The sequence below is a fragment of the Peromyscus maniculatus genome, chromosome 2 (genome assembly GCF_049852395.1).
Source record: "Peromyscus maniculatus bairdii isolate BWxNUB_F1_BW_parent chromosome 2, HU_Pman_BW_mat_3.1, whole genome shotgun sequence".
Classification (NCBI taxonomy): Eukaryota; Metazoa; Chordata; class Mammalia; order Rodentia; family Cricetidae; genus Peromyscus; species Peromyscus maniculatus.
In genome coordinates this window covers 127,484,524-127,506,289 of record NC_134853.1, presented here as the reverse complement: position 1 = coordinate 127,506,289, position 21,766 = coordinate 127,484,524, and the positions used below count along the sequence as shown (strand labels likewise).

General features: G+C 53.8%; 1 protein-coding gene across 4 annotated transcripts in view; it reads left to right on the top strand.

Annotated features, from left to right (window-relative positions):
* The first annotated feature begins 447 nt into the window (after positions 1-447).
* Positions 448-21,766, top strand: part of Acot11 (acyl-CoA thioesterase 11) — a 58,640-nt gene continuing 37,321 nt past the window's right edge. The window contains exon 1 of one of the 4 annotated variants that reach the window (XM_076564644.1): positions 448-579. Coding sequence is in view for 2 of the 4 variants with exons in the window: in XM_042271545.2 (XP_042127479.1) it covers positions 19,711-19,812 (102 nt within the window). In the remaining 2 variants the exon portion in view is untranslated. Of the gene's footprint in view, positions 580-4,832; positions 4,913-5,208; positions 5,422-19,657; positions 19,813-21,766 lie in introns of those variants that run through there. The other 3 variants (XM_076564645.1, XM_015996453.3, XM_042271545.2) reach the window with 3 other exon arrangements.

Sequence of the window (21,766 nt, the reverse complement as noted above, 5' to 3'; positions counted from 1 at the left end):
TTGCCTTTGCCTAGTTTTGAACCATCTATTCTTCTGTCGTGTCCCCCCCCGCACCCCCCCACGCCCCATCAATAATCCTAAGGGTATCCTGGAGGTCCTGTTTAGCACCTCATCGCAGCACACAGTGCAGGACTGGGCACATAGTAAGGCGTGGTTGAATACCAGATAACACAGAGACTAGCAGGCACCACTTTAGAAGGAGCAGTCAGCTTTTGGTTCCAGTGGCGAACAGGTGCCCACTTTTCGACCCCTGCCCTGTGACCAGGGATTGACAGCTCCCGGCTGAAGTGCCTACCGTCCCTGGACTGGGGTCCTGTCCTCAAGATCCTCCCCCCCCCCCCCCGTTGGGCCTGGACCTCTGGGATCCCGCTGACCTCGCGGCCCCGGGCGGCCCCACCCGTTCCAGGCAGGGGAGGGAGGGCACAGACTGGCCCAGGAACTCGTCTGGCCGCTCCCGCCTTCGCGTCTACAGCCGGCGCTTCCGCTGAGCTCCAGCCTCCCCTCGCCGCTGCTTTGGCACCCGGGGAGTCCCGGACTCCGCCCTGCCAACCGTGGGGTCGGAATTGTCCCAACACTTGGGTAAGATCCCCCCCGCGCGCACGCGGCACCCTTCCCTTTCTGGAAGGGCACACGTGTCCTTGGCTTCTCAGCTCCCTGCACGACTCTCTCAGGTCCGGTCTCTGCTAGGGACTGGCCTCCACTCAGGCGAAGGGTACTTAGATGCTGGCCTCGGTGAGGATGGGGGAGGGCCCCGGGCGGGCCACCGGGCACCTGAGGGCTGAAACTCCTTAGGGTGCACCTCGTGATGACTTACTTGGCATAGGGTGAGGTGAGAGCTATTCCTGAGCAAGAGCCAAATCTGGGAAGTTGGGCCGGGCCCAGACCCTCAGCAGCTGGCCACGTGGGAGGTCCACGCATCAGGAGCTGGCAGAGACTAGAATCCGTGTCTCAGAACCTATCCGACAGAATGGTATTCAGGGCTAGCAGCTAAACATTGCTTCCCAGATGAGGCTCCACCTTCTCCCCACCTCCCTGAACACTGCCTCTCCTCTCCCTGGGCTACCCCTTTACAGGCTTTTTCTCCACAAAGCATGGGGTTTGGAGCTGAACTGTTCTGAACTGTTACCTCCAGTTCCTCCTCTGCTGATGTCATTACTCTTTTCTTGGCCCCTCCCTTCATTGATGCCCCACCCCCATCTTTATCTCAAAGCTTCCTTTAAATCTGCCAGGCTACACTGCAGGGCCCCAGAGGCTGGAGACCGCCAGAGGATGACAATATTCCTGCATGCATCCATTTGAGCAGATGCTTATTCAGAGTGTCCCCTTGCATGTAAGATTCCTCTATTCCACCGTTGCTAGATGCTCATTGAACATCTACTATGTTCAAGGCTCTCACTGTGAAGGGGCAGGGTGTACTGATGAATCTGTTCCATTTCCACTGCCAGCTTACTTGAGGTAAAAAAGAGAGGACACCAACATAAACCAACTAGAGAGAAAAGGCACTACTAGGTAGGGATGAACTCTTCCTCCCATGCACAATGCCCTGGGCTCGAGTTCCAGCACACAGGGAGATAACAGGGCTGTGAAGTGTGTGTGAACAGGTGTGTGCTTCCATGGGGACCACAGAGGCGGCCCCAAAGAGGCTTCCTGGAGATGGCTCAGTAGTTAAGAGAACTGGCTGCTCTCCAGAGGACCAGGGTTCAATTCCCAGCACCCACATGACTGCTCACAACCATCAGAGGATGGTTCCAGTGGATCTGACATCCTCTTCTGATTTCTAAGGGCACTAACGGCGCAAGTGGTGTACAGACGTGCATGTTGGCAAAATACTTGTGCATATTAGAATTAAAAACAAAACAAAACAAAAAACCTGGGTGAGGCCCAGCACCCTGAATGTTAAGGGGCCCTTTGGTGGTTCTGACGCAGGCTAAAGTTTGGGCCCTTCTAGGACCTAGGGATCTGCATATGGGGCTGTGGTCTGGGTATTGAGGATGGGGCCCAGAGATGAGGGAGATGTGGTCCCTGCCCTTGGGACTGAGGTGACTTGGAAGGGGAGGTGGATGCCCATGGAAACATCTCTTAGTAACAGATGGGGCAGAACCAGTTCTGAGGGCTCCCAGGAACCAGTTCAGACAGGACATAGCTGGTTGAGTCGCAGGAGCCTCTGTAGAAAGATCTAGTCCTCTGTTGTGCACTCCTGGGATTCAGCCTCGCTGGAAGTCCTGTGTGATGTCTGAGTGAAGCCTCTCCTACTTCGTGCCTTGTGGCGGGATCAGCTGGATGGGGCTCTGGGCTTATGGTCAGGGGTGGTGATTCTGGACAGCTTCCACACACGTCTTTTCAGGCTTCATTTTTCCATCTCTGGGCTTCATTCCGTTTGCCCAGGTCTAAGATGGAGGCGCTGGATTGAGGCTGGTGAGCCTGAGGTGGTCCTCTGGAGAGAGGGGAGCCTGGGTTGGAGGTTGTGAGTTTGGCAGCAGTGCCTATTACATAACGTGTGGACTCAGTGAGCTGAGCTGTCCAGGGAGGTCTCTCAGCACCTGCTCTGACTTCCTTGCAAGGCTTCATCGTGTTGGGCATGTTCACCATGCACAGAGGAACCTCAGTGCTAAATCCCGTGGCCTGGTCCTGTAAGGTGACGCTCCCCATAGCCCAGGACTGCACCTGTCCTGTCCTGTCAGGCCCTCTACCACACCCTTCTTCTTCCCAGCCTGCCTAAGCCCATTCAGCCTCTGAGGCTGGCTTTAGTACCACCTCCTCCAGCAGTCACCTGGATTTCTCTAGTCCTTAGTGCTTTGTGTCTGTGTGTGTGTGTGTGGGGGGGGCAGAGTTATTTTCCTCAGTTGCATCTTCATCTTTAGAAAGGTTTTAATTGATTTCATTTACTATTATCATTGAGTATGTGTACCTGCATGATGTGTGTATGGCAGGGGGGCACATGCGCCACACATTTGTGGAGGTCAGGGGACAACTTTGTGGAGTCAGTTCCCTCCTTCCCTCTTTGTGTGGCTCAGGGGATCGGATTCAGGCTGTCAGGCTGTCACTGTGGGGTAGCGTCTTCGTCAGTATCCTGCTGTGAAGAGACACCATGGCAAAGGTGACTCTTATAAAAAAAAAAAAAAAAAAAAAAAAAAGCAGGGTTGGGGATTTAGCTCAGTGGTAGAGCCCTTGCCTAGCAAGCGCAAGGCCCTGGGTTCAGTCCTCAACTTTGGGGGGGGGCATTTAACTGGGGTCTTGCTTACAGATTCAGAAGTTTAGTCTATTATCATCATGGTGGGGGGCGTGGAGGCACCCAGGCAGGCATGGTGCCGGAGAAGTAGAGAGTTCTACATCCAGATCCGCAGGCACAGGCAGCAGATCAATACGCCCTTGACTTAGGCTTCTGAAACCTCAAAACCCACCCCCAGTGACACACTTCCTCCCACAGGTCACACCTACTCCAAGGCCACACCTCCTATTCCTTCTCAAACAGTGCCACTCCTTGATGACCAAGCATTCAAATATACGAGCCTCCAGGGGTCGTTCTCATTCAGAGCCCCACAGGCGGGCGGCAAGCATCCTTTGCATGCTGAGCCATCTCGCGGTCTCACTTTATTGTTTGAGACAGGGTCTCGCAGTGAACCTGGAACTTACCCATTCTGTTAGATAGGCTGGCCAGCAAGCCCCAGGGAGCTTGTCTATCTCTGCCTCCCTAGTGCTGGGATCACAGGTGCCCACCACCGCACCCAGCTCTTTACATGGGTGCTAAGGAGCCAAACGCAGGTCTTCATGCTGGCAGTAACAAACACAAACGGAGCCATCTCCCCAGCCTCTGCCCCTATTCAGAAAATATTTACTTTCAATTAGGTGTTGGTGTGTGTGTCTATATCCGGGTATGTGTACCTGAATACAGATGCCCGTTGAGCTCAGAGACATTGGATCTCCTAGAGCTGGAGTTACAGATGGTTGTGAGTCACCTGACATGGGTATTAGGACCAAATTCGGCTCCTCTGGAAGAGTAGAACGTATACTGTATCCCTGAGCCATTTCCCCAGTCCCTCCAACCGCCCCCCCCCTTTTAATGACAATGTCTAACATGGCATGATACATCAAGCTGGCCTGAAACTCACCATGTAGCCTAGGTGCTACATGCAAGCCATGGCCTTGAACTCATGGCCGTCCTCCTGCCTCCGCTTCCGAAGGATTGGGATAGCAGGCATGAATTAGCACACGTGGCGCCCATCTTCCTACCTTCACGCTATAACTCCAGTTTCCCCTTTGCAGATACGGAGTGCTGATAGACGGCAAGAACTCACGAGGAAGGGTGTGCTGGCCCTTGAGTCCCAGAGCAAAGGCTTTGAGAGAGGAGCGGACTTGCTCAGAGTCCCGGGCGTGGTAGTGAACGCAGGGCCTTTGGCAGAAAACATATTGTCAGCTGTGTGGTGGCTGACGTGGAAGCAGAGGGCAGAAGAGACTTTTCCCGTCTGCTCTGTACTGGCCACGGCACCTAGGGTGCTTCCCTTCCCAGCCCCAAGGACCATGCATGCGGGGTAGGGACAGGACCAGCAGGAAGCCCGAATCACAGAGGGGGTCTGGTGTTCTAGGGTTTGTCCTCAGCCACTTGTTCATCCTTCCCCTTTGACCTCCAAGACTTTTTTTGTCCTGGCCAGTGTGAGTGTCAAGGCCTCTGGCTCAAACCTCTTGCAGAAGTGACAGGGGAAAAGGGAAAATCCTGGAGGGCTTTCACCTGTTGGTGGCGTGGGTGACTGCTGCGTATCATGCACAGTGGACTTTGGCATGTGCCTCCTTTAGAAGAATCACCAGCTTATAAGGAAGTGGCTGGTGTTCTGTCTCCAGTTCAGCAATTGCTGGATGCGGGCAGCCTGGGCCCAGGAGCCAGTGGGCAGCACTCTGGAAGGTGAAATCCTGGCAGGTGGGTCTGGTGTCTCTCTAGGAGGCTTTGGCAGCTCCCTGGCATCCTGCCATGCTCCAGCCTGCCCTCTTGCGGATGAATGAAATCCCTGGCAAGAAAGCTGGAGCTCTGGGATCTCGGAGCCATTCTGTTAGCTAAGGGCAGGGAGTGGGGGGTGGGGATGGGGGGCTGGAGTTTGGCTGAGCGTAGAAGCATGGAGTCTGGTGGTACCAGTAGGTGGGCACCAGTCCCCATGCGGCTGTGGCCCAGCAGGCGGGTGCTGGGGTTGGAGGGGTGCACAGAGGGCAGATTGAGGAGAGGCCAGGACATGGGGCGGAGATATAACAGCTGGCTCCGGAGGGCGGGAGCTGGGGAGGAGGAGCCCTGAGAAGCCGGCTGCTTTAGGAGCTGCTGGCCGCCTGTGGCTCAGGTGACCAGAGGCCCTCTAGGAGCGTGCAGACCCCCCAGAGCCTGGCCACCCAGCAGGCGGAGCAGCCATGATCCAGAATGTGGGAAACCACTTGCGAAGGGTATGAAGCGGTGGGTGAGGGTGGACCGGGGGGCCGAACGGGCCTCCCGATGTGGGGTCCAGAAAGCAGATGCTTCCCTCTTAAGTCAGGACCTGCGTCGTAGTCGTCAGTCTCACCGTCTGCTGTCTGTTTCATAGTCCTTTCTGGAAGGAGAAATCCCAGAACTCACAGACTTATAAGTTATAACTGGCAGTCTCCCCAAAGAGCCCCAGGGGCAGTGGGCCCCCTGGCAGTTTGTGCCAGGGCGGAATGGAATCCTCTGTAGCAAGTTCTGGAATTCTGTTTGGTAGAGTGCGTGCCCTGTGCACACATCCTGCTGCCGTGTGTGTGTGTGTGTGTGTGTGTGTGTGTGTGTGTGTGTGTGTGTGTGTGTCCTGTGCACAATTCTGCTGCCTTTTGAGCTCAAGGCTCTGTGTCTCCTGACTTCCCCAGCTCAGGACTCCAAGCCTATGGGCCTGACAGAATTTACTGCGTGAGGGTATGTGTGCTCAGGCGAGAACAGGAGAGGAAGGACATGAGCGTGTGAGGGGAAGGCCATGTGGAAAATGTCCTATGGAGTGACCTTCGGGAGTATTTTTTCCTGGAACCTCCTAACTGGGACTTTGGAGCAGAGATAGGTGCTGAGGTCCCAGGAACACCCAAGTACTCAGTGGCTCACTGGGGGCCTTTGGCCTGGTGCCTGAAGAAGGACTCAGGACAGCCTGTGCTGGGCACCGTAGCTGCCAACTGAGGACATTTCAGAAGAGGCCTTTAAAAAGGGGCCCTGGGGCAAATGCACATTTCACCGGTCTCCTCGACAGCTGCCACTCAGCTCAGCATCACCAGCCCCAGGCACCTTGCCCCTTAGTCTCCTCCAGTCGCTTCCGCCTGCTCTCACGGTAGAGGGTGCTTCTGAAGCTGAAGTGACTGTGGCGCCTGCCCGCCTGCTCAGACTCACCTAGCAGGTCACCATCTTGGTGCCATGCTTGCCTCAGTCTCTCTCCAGGTCCCACCGTCCATTTCTCTGTGTTCATAGCAGCACCACACTGACTGGCTTCCTCTGCCTCAGTGGGCCACCTAGGCTCTCTCCCGCGGCTGGGCGTTCTGTGCCTCCCTGTACCTCCCCTAGCCTGCCATCTCTCTGGCAGTTTCCTTCTTGGCCCTCAGATTCAGATGGGATGCTGCCTCCTCTGGAAAGCCTTCCTAGATTTTCCCATGACACCGTGCACCCTTTGTGAGCTCTGCTCTCATTGGGATGGGAGCTTGACTTGAAGCTCCATCTCCATACCCCAGAGAACTTTACAAGCTACGCTTGGTGTGCCCAGGCCTGGCCAGCGGTCAGGGGATACCTAGAGAATGAGTATGGGCAGACAGTTTCTCAGCCAGGCCCATGGTGGAATCTGAGCCACTGGGCCCCTTGCCTCTGTGCCCTGAGCCCAGGGTAGAGTGTCCTCATGCTCCCACTTTGCCAGGCAGCAGCATGCTGAGTGTATGCACATGTTTACTTGCTCTGTTCAGGGAGGCAGGTCCGTTCTACCATCCCTGTGGTAAGCTAATCTTTGCCGTCAGCTTGACTGGGTCCAGAACCTGGGTATGTCTGTGAGAGCTGGGTATGTTCTGTAGAGGTTTAGGTCTAAGAGGAGGGAAGACCTGCCCTGAACGTGGATGACGCAGTCCTATGGGCTGGGGCCCTGGACTGAATAAAAAGAGAAAAAGGAGAAAGCCTCAGGGTACCAGCACCGTCTCTCTCTGTTTCCTGACTGCGGACACGGTGATCACCTGCCACCATCATGTCCTTGCCCCATAGACTGTGTTTCCTCAAACTGTGAGCCAAGATGAGCCCTTCCGTCCCCAAGCCGGTCTGTCAGGGGTTTGGTTATAGCAGGAAGAAAAGTAACTAATGCTCTCCACCCTGCTGCTCTCTCCCGGGACTTATCCCAATGAAAAATAACTCAGGCCCAGAGAGGTCAACAGCCTGTCTAGGATCACAGAGGCAGGAAGTGGCAGAGCTGGGATTTTCTTTTTCTTTTTCTTTTCTTTTCTTTTCTTTTCTCTTCTCTTCTCTTCTCTTCTCTTCTCTTCTCTTTCTTTCCTTCCTTCCTTCCTTCCTTCCTTCCTTCCTTCCTTCCTTCCTTCCTTCCTTCCTTCCTTCCTTCCTTCCTTCCTTTCTTTCTTTCTTTCTTTCTTTCTTTCTTTCTTTCTTTCTTTCTTTCTTGTTTTTTGTTTTTTGAGACAGGGTTTCTCTGTATAGTTTTGGTGCCTGTCTTGTATCTCCCCTGTAGACCAGGCTGGCCTTGAACTCACAGAGATCCGTGTGGCTCTGCCTCCTGAGTCCTGGGATTAAAAGTTGTGTGCCACTGATGCCTGGCCAGAGCTGGGATTTGAACTCAATGGTCCTGGTTCCAGAGCTTTTCTGGACATGAGGCTTAGCATTCCTCCCCTAAGCCCTGACTTAAACTCAGCTAGCATCTAGCCTCTGGCTATGGAGCAGGGTGTTGGGTGTGGAAATTGGGCCACAGGGCCACAGGGACCTCACATTAGTTAAAAATGACATTGATCACCACCTTTGAACTTGTGCCTGGTTGGCAGACCTTAAATTTCTGTGGCCTCTTCTTAATTTCCTTTGCTCCTATGGAGAAAAGGAGAATTTGGGGACACTTTCTTTTTTCTTATTACTGAACTGTTTTTATTTTTATATCTGAGACAGGGTCTCATGTAACCCAGGCTGGCCTCAAATTTGATGAAGATTGTTGTCAAAGATGACCTTGAACTTCTGATCCTCAGTTGTAGCCTGGTCCAGGTCAGCTCCCAGCAGGGCTTAGGAACTGTTTTGACTCCACAACTGATGAGGGGTTATTTGGTCCTATTCTCCTGAGACTCCTTGCCCAGTTGCTGCTAATGGCAAGCTGATGGAGACCAGAACCAGCAGTGGGCGTCTGTGCTCTGCTCATAGGTCTGTGTGCTACTGCAGACCTCCATAGGACCCACTGATTCCTGTGAACCCCAGGACAGCAGCATCCTTCTCCATCCTTCATCCTCCCCACCCTCATTAGGGGTCTAGACCAGAATACGCTGAGGTTTGGGAAACAGCCCTCGGGTTGGAATCTTGTCTTTCTCCCTCCCCCTGCTTCTTCTTCTTCCTCTTCTTTCTTGTTTTGTTTTATTTTGAGATAGGTTCACTGTGTAGCCCAGGATGGCCTCCTATTCCTGATCCTCCTGCTTCAGCTTCCTGATTACAAGTGTGTGCCATCGTGCCAAGCTTGGATTAGAATCTCATTTTCGGGTCTGGGAAGTTGGCTCAGTGGGTAAAAACACTTGTTGTGCAAACAAGAGGATATGAGTTCGAATCCTGAGTTTGCATCATTGCAAACAGCTTGGCCCAGCTGAGCAAGCCTGTATTCCCAGCCTTGAAGGGTGGAAACAGGTAGATCCTGGGAACTGACAGAGATTCTAGCTTAGCTAAAGTGGTCAGCTTCTAGTTCAGTGAGAGACCCCGCCTCAAAGCAATAATGTGGAGAGGACAGGACACTTGACATCTTCTGACCTCATGCCACATGTGCATGGGCATACATACATACCTGCATATTCACATGTATGCACCACACTCACAAAACACTGACATGCACACACACACACACACACACACACACACACACACAGGGAAAAAAATCTCATGTCCACCCTATTACTCACTGTGTGACTTTGGGCCAGGTGTTGGACCCTGAGCCCCCGAGTGCTGGGTGACTCTAGACGTCCCCCAGCCTTGTGTCTGAGTGTTTGTGAGAAGTTGACATATAACTGATGATGGTCCTCACTATGTGGCAGGAGAGGGGAGGCCTAGAGACAGAAAATGATAATGCCCGTCATACAGCAGGAGCTCAAAATGGCTGAATGGATGGATGGGTGACCCCAGGGGTGGAAGGGGTTGTGGTGGTCCGAGAAGTCTCTCTGGAGGAGGATTGAGTCCCAACAGCTTGTTCAGGAGCTTCATGTGAACCCCAGACTCAGGCACGGGCAGACACCCGAAGTGTTCTCAATCTGTCTGGATGATTTGTTTTTGTCCTTCAAAACACAGCTCAGGCGTCACGTCTTTGACTCCCTATCCTGTCTGTCCCCAGAGTTAGCAATGCCTCTTTACAATGTCACACCCAGTTCGCTGGTTCCCTACATGGGTATGGCAGGTGCCAGAGTACGCTGTGACATGTGAAGGCATGGACCCTAGCTGTTGAGCTATCCGGTTAGGCAAACCATGACAATGGACACCTGCTATAAATGCTGCGAATGACAGTGATGAGTGTCATGCAAGTATCACCCATGTCTGAGCATGCGTGAACTCAGTCCTTATAACTCCGAGTGCTCTTGCGCCCTAAATTAAAGATGAAATGGAAACAGAGAGGTGAAGTCATCTTGCTGAGGTCACAAGCCATCAAGTGAACAGCTTTAAACTCAGGCTGTCTAGAAAGCAATGACTGTGAGGATGGGGGTGGGGTCCTGAGTAGATGACACCTGAGCAGGGGGCCCTGGAAGCTGAGGAGATGGGTCTCAAGGAGGCCTGGGCTTTAAGGCAGGGGAGTGTCAGGCATCTGAGCTGCTGAATGGAGCGTTAGTGGTTCAGAGTGCCCTGAGCCTGGGAGCAGCAGCTGGCGGCTGGCTGCGGTCAGAGGGACTGCAGTTGGCCTTGGAGTCTGGGCCGGAGTCTGGAGCATTGTGGGTGTTGTCTGTGAGCTTCCTGGGGGTTCTCTGGTCCTTGGTTTAGTTTAGTTTTGAATTAATTTATCTTTGAAACAGGGTCTTACTACGTAGTCCTGGCTGGCCTTGAACTCACAGAGCTCTGCCTGCCTCTGCCTCCCCCAGTGCAGGGATCAAAGGTGTGCGCCACCATCCCTGGTGCGTTTTGACTTAGTATCTGATTTTCTTTGATTGACCAGCTCCAAGTGGTCCCAGCTACCTTCCTATCCCTCCTGCTCCTCACAACAGGGAGTAGGGTTAGGACCAAGCAGGAACCCATGAGGCACTAAGGAGGTGCTTGGATTTGGGAAGTTGCGAGCCTAGGCCTTCTTCATCTTCAGTTTGACTGTGGAGGCACCTGAACTCCAGTGAGTGGCCTTGCTGTCATCCCTTGTGAAGCCTCCTCCGCTTCATCCTTGTACACCGACAGGGTAGGCTGGGGCACGCAGGCTGAGCTGACCCTGCAATACACATGTCAGGGTCTGGGGCTGCTGGACCACCACTCCTTACCTGTGTCTGGTGTGTGCTAGTGCAGCTACGTTGTCCTCCTAGAGCCTGGGGAGAGCTGCCCGCTCCTTTGCCGGAGAGCGGAAGGGTCCAGAGACGCCAGCTCACCTTGCGTAGGCCACACTCCTCGTCCGGGAGCCCCATCCTCGTCTGTAGGCATCGTGAGAGCCTCTGTCAGAACTTGCAGGAGCTTGCATGCCACTGGCCCTGTGAAATAATCACTCCCGTTTCTCATCTGTCGGTGGGTTTCTGCCGTGGTTCAGCGGCGGGGCTGGTTGGTGAGGTGAGATGGCCAAATGATGGGTTCTGCTGAGGCCCTGCTAAATGCCGGGCGGCTTTAAATCCCTAACCGCTTTACATGACTGCTGGTTTTCCACTGCCTTTACAGGTGAGAAGGTCAAGGCCCTGGCTTTGCATCACTTTGAGCTAGTTAGAGAAGGAGACCATCTTGTCCAGGGGCTGGAGAGACCGCTCAGCGGTTAAGAGCACTTGTTGCTCTTCCAGAGGACCCAGGTTCTATTCCCAGCACCCACATGGTGGCTCAAAACCATCTGTAACTCCAGTTCCAGGGCATCCAATGCCCTCTTCTGGCTCCATGAGAACCAGGCACAGCCTGAGGTGCCCAGATATACATGCAGGCAAAGTGCCATGCACATGACATAAAAACAAATGCGTGAAAAATGAAAGTCTTGTCTGACCCTGGGCTCCAGCTGGGCAAGGCCCTGGGTGCTGTGGCGTCTCTCCTTGTCCTAGGCTGACCTGGCTGAGCTGACAGCCTGGCATCTTTGCCTTAGGCCGCCTCTGTCCTGCGGGTCCAGGACAGATGGTGCAGCCAGCTGGGTCCTCCGCCAGTCCCTTGGCCACAGGCCTGCGTGTGTCCCTGCCCTTCCAGGAGTAGCCCTTCTTGCAGGTAGGACATGACATTAGAGTCATGGCAATGATGACAAGGACCAGAGTACTTTAGGGACATTGGAATGAGCCAGACCAGACCTGTCTTCCAGTGTGCCTAGGCTGGCCACTGAGGTGGCCATAAACTGATAAAGACAGCACAATATAGCTAGACTGGGGCAGAGGAAGATTGAAGTGTCCCTTGTCACTCAAGAGGGGTCTAGGCAGGCTTCCTGGAGTAGGTGACAGTTAGCTCAGCCTATAAACTTCTCTATGGGGGCAAACAGGGTTCAGCAGAGGCACCTGTATGGGGAGCCAGGAAAGAGGCTGTCCCACAAGGGAAGGCTTTCTGTCCCCCTAGGCCGTATGACAGACATATATATCTTTTCAAGAGCTTCCTCAGTAGCCATAACCACCCTCAGTAGGTGATAGGAATGTTACTTGAGGCAGCTCAGTGGGCAGAGCCAGCTCTGGGACCGAGAAAAGCAGGACCTTGGCTCCATATTCATGCCTTAGGCAAGTCCTGTGGACAGCCCAGCTTCAATTTCCTTTACAGTGCTGGAGGGAAACCTGTCCCTGGCGGGATTTGTGAGAGTCAGTGACATGTGAGCAGAACCCCAGTAGGAAGCCTGTAAGGGCTGCGGCATCGTAGGAACGGCTATGTGCTGGTATGCTGACTTGCTCTCGGGGCTCTCTCTCTCTCTTTCCCCTTCCCCTCCATGTTGGGGTATTTCAGACACCTTGGCCTTGAAATGTGTGGTTGAGGCTGTCCTTGAACTCCTGATCATCCTGTCTCCACCTCCCAAGAGCTGGGTCATTGGTGTGTGTCTTTGCTGGGCTTCTCAGGATGTTTCTTACCTCTCTCCATGTGTACATTCACTTCATGGTTTAGAAAGTGCTATGTGAACCTCACCTTGACCCTTCAGAGGCCTAGGGAACCAGCCCCAAACCAGGGCCCCTTTGCTCCACCTGCTCCCTGTGGGCCCGATTCTCTCCACTCCTTGTTCTATGTGTGACTTGAGAACAGGCTGTGATCCTCCCTGGGGTGCGGCCTGGCCTGGGTCGGAGAGCTGAAAGGGGCGTTGTCCATGGGCCTCGATAAGGCAACCCTGCTTTCCCAAAGCCAGGTGGGTCATCTCCTTCAGATCCCTTAGGAGACCTGAAGAGACCAGATCAGCATCTTGTTCTTCCGCAGATTACAGTCCAGTGAGTGTGTGAGTGTGAGTGTGAGTGTGTGTGTGTGTGTGTGTGTGTGTGTGTGTGTGTACGAGTGATTCTGACTGGTTCTTTTCTTTGTGTGCATGTGTACTGTGCACACATGTGTTCAAGACTCACTGGTGGGGGCCGGAGGAGGACATCAAGGGTCCTGCTCTATCCCTCTTCTCATTCCCTTGAGACAGGTCTCTCATTGAACCCTGAGTTAGGCTGGCAGCCAGAAAGCCATAACAAACTTCCTGTAACACACACACACACACACACACACACACACACACACACACACACACACACACACACCCATCCCTGGGCTTCCAGGCCCACATGGCCATGGCCATGGCTGATGTTTTACGTAGGCAGTAGGGATTTAAACTCCCTGAACAGCAAGTGCCCTTATCCACGGAGTCAACTCCCCAGCCCTCTGGCTGGCTTCCGGCTAGCTCTCTCCCAGCCTCAGTGTCCCTTGCTGTAACTGGGACTGTGCAGCCCCGCTGGTCCCTGTAACTGAGCAGGTTCACCTTAGCTGACATCTCCATGGAGCAGACTCATTTTAAGAGAGCAAGTGGCGGGGCTGGTGAGATGGCTCCGTGGGTAAGGGCGCTTGCCGCCAAGCTCTGGGACCTGAGTTCAATCCCTGCGATCCACGCCTTGGTAGAAGGGGGGAGAGCTGAGAACGACTCTTACAAGTTGCTCTCTGACCTTCACACATGCCCGCCGCACGCCTCTCCCCCACCGCTACACACAAAGAACTAAATGAAATGTCATAAAGTTTTTTTCAAAAGGGAGGGCAAGTGGCTGGCGAGCCAAAGGTTTAATGACTGTGGGGCAAGGGGAGGCGGGGCCATCTTTAAAGGCAGCCAGATGTGGGGGGAAAGCCCAGAGTGCTCCCCAACCCCCTTCAGCCTCTCCCTGGAGCTCTGGGGCCCTCTGAGTCAGCCTAGTTCAGCCCTCCTCTTGCTTTGAAGATAAAAGTCAAGCTTCCAGGCAGCAGTGTTGAGGCGTGTCTCACTCGGGAGTGGATTTGGAGCCTGCTGCACTGGCCCTTTGGATGGGGGAGTGGCGGTAGTGAATGGGCGTGAGATGTCTTGACCTGGAAAGATCCCCAAACCCAGGAGGGCCCCCCTGGTCATACCAGCTTTGGCTGGGATCCAAAAGGCAACCTGTGGGGAGTCTGCAGCGCCAAGCACTGGTGACCTGCTCCACCCCTGTGCTGGCTTTCCTTTGCCCTTTACTGGCCAGTCATGGTGGGTGCGGAGAGGTTCTCTCTCCCGGCCACGCTTCCTTTCCCTCATCTGTTCAGTTTGGGTCACTGTGACTGAGCAGAGTTGAAGGTGAAGACTTACCTGAGCCCGGCACACAGTAGGCTAAGAGTTACCCGAGGGCTCAGCCCGGCACACAGTAGGCTCACGCCAAACAGTAGATTTCTAAAAAGGACCTTGGAGCTTGTGCCTGAGTACCTCTTAGATGCTAGGTGCCTATCCTGTGGGCAGCTCTCTGGCTCTGGGGGACCTCTCTATCTGCTGTACCCCTTAGCAGATGAACAAGCTCCAGTATTCCCCAGCCTCCATGGAAGCAAAGCCAGTCAGGTCCCAGGTCGCCTGCCAACTACTCCTCCAGCGGTACTGGTTTCCACTTGACTGCCTCTCAACCTGTTTCTAAGTCGCTCTTCCTGGGAGCCTGTCTGGGGCTCCCCCTGCACCAGGCTGATGGCTCCCTGGGTCTTTTCATGTGTGTGTTCCTGTCTCCATCCTCCCTGGGGACCGTGTGTGTCTGCTGTAGTTACCACGGCTTCAGTACTAACCACACTGAAACTCCGTGCCTTAGTAAATTCCACCAGTGTGGGCTGCATTGTGATTTGTGGGTCGGAAGCTGGGACAAGGCTGGGCTCCACAGAGCGGTTCCGCTGCCCCGTGGGGCCCAGGCGGAGGTTACTGGGTAGTGTCTAGCAGGTGGGTGAGCTCACTGGGGGTCTAATAAAGCTTCACTAGCATCGTGGTGGGCATGGCTGCAGGGTCGGGCTTAGCTGGAATGTCGTTCAGAGCACCCACATGTGGATTCTTTGTTGTGACCTCTCAGGAGTCAGATTTCTTACCTGGCAGCGAGGTCCCCCATAGTAACAGTTGCAGGAGGCCTAGGCTTCCCATGACCTGGCCTTGAAGGCATTGGATGAAATGTCACTGAAGGTGACTTAGACCCAGGGGAGATGATTAGACTCCACCTCCTCTTAAGTCCTCATACCCTTTAACCTACTACAGGTGTAGGGTCCTGGGACTCTCAGATGCCCATATGTGCTGGTTGTTATTATTATTATTATTATTTTGCTTGCTTGTTTTTGCAGGCGTATCCCCCCTTTTCAACCGTGGGGTGCAAACCAGAACTTTGATACATTCAGTGAGTGTTTAGCAATATCTGGAAAATTCTTTTTAAATTTATTTATTTTTATTTTTTTATTTTGTGTGCACTGGTGTTTTGCCTGCACATATGTCTGTGTGAGGGTGTTGGATCCTGGAGTTACAGACAGTTGTGAGCTGCCCTGTGGGTGCTGGGAATCGAATCCAGGTCCCCTGCAAGAGCAGTCTTAACTCTTAACCGCTGAGCCGTCTCTCCAGCCCCTATGGAAAGTTCTTGACCCTTTCCTTGCTCACTTCTTGTCTGGGCTTCCCCGGCTCAGTCCCCATCACTTCTCCCTCAGTTCAAGTCCCACCCCTCCTTATCTCTGACTCTAAGCATGGACTCTCTCAGTCAGCAGTACTGCTGCTAGCTGGACTTCTGAAATACACCCTGGGCCAGCACTTTGGACAGGCCCTGCCCAGGTACTGTTCCTTTCTGCAGGCAGCATTAGGAACCCTCCTCCAGAGGGTCTCTCTCTCTCTGTCTCTCACACATGCGTGCAAGCACACACACACACACACACACACACACACATGCACGCGCGCGCGCGCACACACACACACACCACACACGCCACACAAACACACACCACACACACCACACACACACACACTACACACGCCACACACACACACACACACCACACACACACACACACACACACACACACACACCACACACACACACACACACACACATGCCCGCCCCTGCCCAGAGAGATCTGAAAGGCAGGTCTCATCTCCTTCCACGTGCAGACTCCGGCTCTTTGAGTCAAATCTGCACCCTGGGGATCTGCCCAGCCCCGGGCCGCGTGGACCAGTGGACCAGGCTGTCCTCCTGGCTTCTTACCCACAGCCCTCTGACGTCACAACTATCCTCTTGGGGCTTTGCATCCTCCCTTCTTTGGAAACCCCCTCCATGTCTTTCATAATTGCTCCTTCTTATTCATTCATGCGTTTAGCCAGATCTCAGCAGGAGCCCTCCCCCGTTACTGCCTCAAACTGGAAAATGACTTTCTCCTTTCATCACGTTCCCCTGCCTTTTCTTTTCTTTCTTTCTCTTTTCTTTTTGAGGCTGGGTTTCATGTAGCCTAGGCTGCCTTTAACTTTGTAGCTGGGACTAACCTTGAACCTCTGGTCCTCCTGGCCCATCTTCCAAGTCCTGGGATAATATCATGACTGTTTTATGCAGTGCTGGGGATCAAACCCAGGGCTTCCCGAGTACTGGGCAAGCGCTCTACCCACTGAGACACACCCTGGCTCCTCTGTGTTTTCTTTCTTCCTCTTCTTCTTCTTCTCCTTCTCCTTCTCCTTCTCCTTCTCCTTCTCCTTCTCCTTCTTCTTCTTCTTCTTCTTCTTCTTCTCCTTCTCCTCCTCCTCCTCCTCCTCTTCCTCCTCCTTCTTCTCCTTCTTTTTCTTCTTCCTCCTCCTTTTCTTCCTTTTCTTTCTTTCTTTCTTTCTTTCTTTCTTTCTTTCTTTCTTTCTTTCTTTCTTTTTCTTTTCTTTTTTTTTTGGTTTTTCAAGACAGGGTTTCTCTGTGTAGCTTTGCGCCTTTCCTGGAACTCACTTGGTAGCCCAGGCTGGCCTCGAACTCACAGAGATCCTCCTGGCTCTGCCTCCCGAGTGCTGGGATTAAAGGCGTGCGCCACCACCGCCCGGCCTTTTTTTTTTTTTTGTTTTTTGAAACAGAATTTCTTTGTGTAGTTTTGGAGCCTGTCCTGGACTAGCTCTGTAGACCAGGCTGGCCTCAAACTCACAGAGATCCACCTGACTCTGCCTCCCAAGTGCTGGGATTAAAGACGTGGGCCACCACCGCCCGGCTCTTTCTTTCTTTTGTGGTCTTGTCCCCTTTTTGCTTGTCATGAGAGAACAGATTATTCTCTTCAGTGCTCTGTAGAAATGAACTGGAGTCCTTCCCTCCTCCCCAACATAATTTCTCTGTGTAGCCCGTGGCTGTCCTGGAACTCACTCTTGTAGACCAGGCTGGCCTCGACTCACAGAGATTTGCCTGTCTCTGTCTACTGAGTGCTGGGATTAAAGGTGTGCACCACCACTGCTCACCATGAATGGGAGTTTTAACAGAAATAAACAACATTGATCCGTAGAGTTGGTTTCTTTCAAATGGTCCACCTGGAGTGCTCTTGACCTGGAATCTTCCAGGCCTGGTTTTTAGCCAGCCCTCAGAGGCTCAGCTAGAGGCCTGAGCCTAGACCACGCATAGCCGCATAGCAGGGTGCCATCTCCGTTCTCCCTCCAGCCAGTCCTATCTGGGGGCTAGCCTCACTCCTGCTCACAGGGCTGGGCCTCAGGCAGAAGCCCAGCCTGGGGCCGCCTCCTCCACTCCTTCCTCTCCCTCCTCTCCCACCCTGCCGGGGCGGGAAGCCTCAGCCACCACAGGGCCATGCTTTGGTTAGCAGCGGGAGTTAACCACAGTTGAGTTTGTGGACAGATGAAATCATGAGGCTGTTTTCACATAAACAGCTATTAAGCTAGGGCCAGGCCTGCACATAACCCACGTAGAAGAACAAGGGGGCGGTGCCAGAAGCGCTGAAATGCAGGCCGATGAAACGAGCCTTTCCCAGGGTCCCTGCTTGCTGTTTTTTGTCTGTCCAGCCTTTCGGGCAGCTGCCGATGACCAGGCCTGTCTTCGTTCCGGCCATTGGATGCAGTGCTGCGTGGAAAAGGAGCATGGGGCTCCATGGGAAACGCCTCCAGGCTCGATCTCCATGCTGGGCGCTGGTGATGCACAAGTGCAAACTATTGAGGATAGTTTGTTTGTGGCCCTGGAGGCTTCTCCCAGTGCCTGACCCACCATGTTCCCACCGACCCCCAGCTGCTTCCTAGTAACCACAGACTTTGATTTCAGGAGTCTGTTTCCTGCCTGAGGGTCTGGAGCCTTCCTAGAACTGGGTGACGTGGCTTTCTGGCAGTCACCAAGTGTGGGATGCCCGTGAGGACCACAGACTCTGTCCTGTCCAGCCATGATTCTCAGTTGAGATGAGGCCCTACTGTAGACAGGCTTTGTGTTCAATTGGTAGTGCCTGGAGGAAAAGTCAATGTTATGGTCCCAGGTCCCAACTGCCGTGGAAGCATTCTGGGCACAGGCCGCCTGGCCTTTTTCAGCAGATGTCTTGCCCCTGTGACCTGTGGGCCTAGGCTTTTTAACGACACGGAGCGCTGCAGTTTGGGACACTTCCCGTGGTTCTGGCCTAGGCACTTCGACTCCTTCCTGGTATACTAACATTGCCATTTTATAGATGTGAACAGTGAGGTTCAGAGTGGCCTAAGTTGTGACTCAGGGTTCTCCAGCAGGGCCACATCCAGAGTACCAAGGGTCGGCTGGGCTTTGCCGCAGCCCTCCTGCCATTCACCCCCAAACCTGTATCTGTCTTTCTTCTCTCTCTGCCCTTCTGCTTTCCTTCAGCAAGCTTTTCCTGTGGCTCAGGTTCCTCTCACACAGTGTGGGGAATCTGTGGGGGCCAGGCCAGGTCAAGACTGTTTTGTAGCCCACCTACTCCCCTGAGCTAGGGGCTGGGAGAAGCACCTGGGCTGTAGGGGTGAGGCCCTGCGAGCTGTGCCGGGGAGCGGGGGAGGGGGGCTGCCTGCCGGCCCTGCTTGGCATCTCCTCCCTGCAGAGAGGCCTCTTCTGAGGCCTGCCCCTCCCCCTGTGCTGAGTGACAGGATGCATGCAGCCCGTAAATCACGACCCCTGCATCCACCAGTCCGCAATGCTTCTTGGGAATGGCTTCTTGGACACAGAGGAGAACTGAGTTGGGTTGGAGCTAGAGGAGGCCGGGCGAGGGGTGGGGGTGGAGAGCACAAAGGGGCAGGAGAGTTTGAGGAGGCCTGAGGGGTAGTGAAGGGGCCCCACTTGCTGGGGGAAGGCCTGGGCACCATCCCTTAGCAGGGTAGAGGCTGTAGGGCAGAGAGAGCAGTTGGAGGGGCCCAGCCAGGCTGCCAGCTTCCTGGGGCAGGAAGTCTTAGCTGCTGCCCAGAATCTGAAAAGCTGTGGGCAGCTCAGGCCCAGGAATGTGTGGTGTGGGGTGGGGATCAGGAGAGGCCTCTTTCCTGTCTCCCTCTCTCTCTTTCTCCCCGTGTGTGTGTGTGTGTGTGTGTGTGTGTGTGTGTGTGTGTGTGTGTCCCTCCTTCTCCCCTTCCCTCCCTCCTTCTCTCTCTCTCTCTCTCTCTCTGTGCATGTGCTCTTCTGGCTGTTCTGTTCCCCCCCCCAGCCTGTTTCTCTCCCCTCTGACATCTCTCTCCTCTTTTCCTCCTCCTAGTCTCTTTCCTTTTCTCTCTCTGATTGTTCGCCCCCTCTCTGTGTAACTGTTTTTTTCTTTTTCTGCCTCTTTCCTCTCGTTCTCTTTTCCTCTCCAGAAGCAATTGTGATGTCTGTGGCTGCTGTGCCCAGCTCCAGGGTAAATGAGGTGGCTTGCAGGAGGGCAGGGCCTGGGCCCATTGCCTGGCTTCCCGTTGCCATGGTAACCCAGAGGCAGGGACAATCTGCATTCCTGGCTGTGTGGTGGGGAGGGTGTGAAGGGTTGTGATGGAGGAGAAGCCAGGTCTTTCCTTCACAATCCCCTGAATGGCCACCTCAGTGCCGGAGCTCCCCACGGAGGGACTGCTGGATGTCAGTGAGGTTTGGGGCCAGGTGTGGTCAGAGTGGCCCCCTGAGGCACACAGTGAGGTCAGTTTACATTTAGGTCAGACTGCTTGTCCAAACAGTCTGGTCTCTTTCTAGGCCTTCTGGTGATGGCGGGGTGGGCAGTGGCCTGAGGCAGGAGGCCCACCGGGAGGTGTGGGAGGAAGAGGGTGGGAGATGGAGGGACGGGAGACTAGACCAGGTCACAGAAGGGAGTGGGCCCTCTGTTTCTGGGGCAGGCTAGCTCAGCCAGACAGCCATAGGAGGGGGTGTGGGGGGTCTGTCTAGCTGATGTGAGGTGTCCTCCCATTCCCCAGAGCTGCAGATGGACACAGTCGTTTCCAGCACTTTCCTCCCTAGTGGCGGGCCAGTGGACAGTGTTTCAGAAAGTGTTTTGATCTGGGTCCTCACATCAACACTGTCTCTGCAGAAGGACATGAGGAGGAGTCTCAGGAAACCCAGATGTAGGTGTGGGTGCTGGCCTGGCCTGCCTGTGCCAGTATCAGTGCCCAGACACAGAAATGACTGTCCTGTCTGCTAGACTGGAGTTAGCACAGCAAAGCGGCCAAGCAGCCTTGGACTTGAGGCTGCACAAGTATGGACCCAAGTCCCAATTCTACCCTTATCAGCTGTGTGATCTTCTGTGTTTATGTGAAAGTTGCTTATTCTTCTTGAGCCTCTGTTTTCCCATCTGTAAAATGGGAATGGGACACCCAGCTATTAGGGCTGTGTGAAGATTAAAAAAGTAAATACAGTGGGGCCTGGTGGGTAGAAGTCTGTAATAGCAGCACGTAGGAAGCACTTGCTAGTTTAGGACCAGCCTGGGCTACATAGTAAATCTGAGGCCAGCCTGGGCTACAGAATGAGACTTTCATCCCCACAAAAAAAAAAAAAAAAAAAAATGTCCTTAAAGAAGGGTAATTGTTCTCCATCTCACCCGCACCTCACCATCTCACCTACCCCTTTCAGTTTGATGGACTGAGGAATCTGAGTTCAGAGGGTGAAATCCTCGCTCACATCCCACAGGCTGTAAGTTCTGGTACACTGTAGACACGGTGCTGAAACAATACAGAGGAGCTGGGGTGGGGGATGCTGTCGGGGAAAGCTGAATTCTGGGTACAACCCCCCCCCCATGTGATGCATTGCCCACGCTACTTCTTGCCTGGTCTGTCTCTCATCTGAGCCCTGACTCTGGGACAGCAGCCTGCTCAGACCTACTTACTGGGCAGGCCGATCCAGCTTGGTGACAGGCTCTTGCATGGATAGAGGTTAGGGCCACTGTGATGGGCCAAGTCCTTTGGCCACGTCTCCTCCTTTGCATCCCAGGTCAGCCTTGCTAAGTCTGTAGAGTCTCATTTTACAGACAAGCTGCTGCCTTTGCTCATTCATTTAAGACCTAGTACGGAGACCTCCCATGCCTCTCTTCCCCACTGATACTTCCCAATAGGTGGAATTAATTTCTAAGCCCTTGTCTTAGTTAGGTTTTTCTTACTGCGAGGAGACACCATGACCACAGCAACTCTTAGAAGGAAAATGTTCAATTGAGGGGGCTCACTTACGGTTTCAGAGGTGCAGTCCCTTACCATCATGGCAGGGAGTGTGGATGCAGGCAGGCAGGATGCTGGAGAAACAGCTGTGTGTCTTTACGTCTTGCAGGCGACTGACTGTCACACTGAGTGAAGCCTGAGAAAAAGACCCCCCACAGTGACACACGGGATTAAAGGTGTGCCCTCCAGCCTCAAGGTCTGGATTAAAAAGGTGTTTGTCATCCAGCCTCCTCCAGAAAACCCATACTTCCTCCACGCCTCCTATGCGTGAGTTTAAGGGGACCAAATACATTCAAACTACCACAGCGCTTCTCAGCATCAAGATGTTAGGACAAGGCTTCAGGTAGACCAGTAGGAGACATGGCCTCTGGTCTTGGCTCCTTGGGCAGGATGTGGAACCTCTCTGGGCTCCTGTAGATGTTGTCAGTGAAAGCTCTCCGGTATTTTCCGTG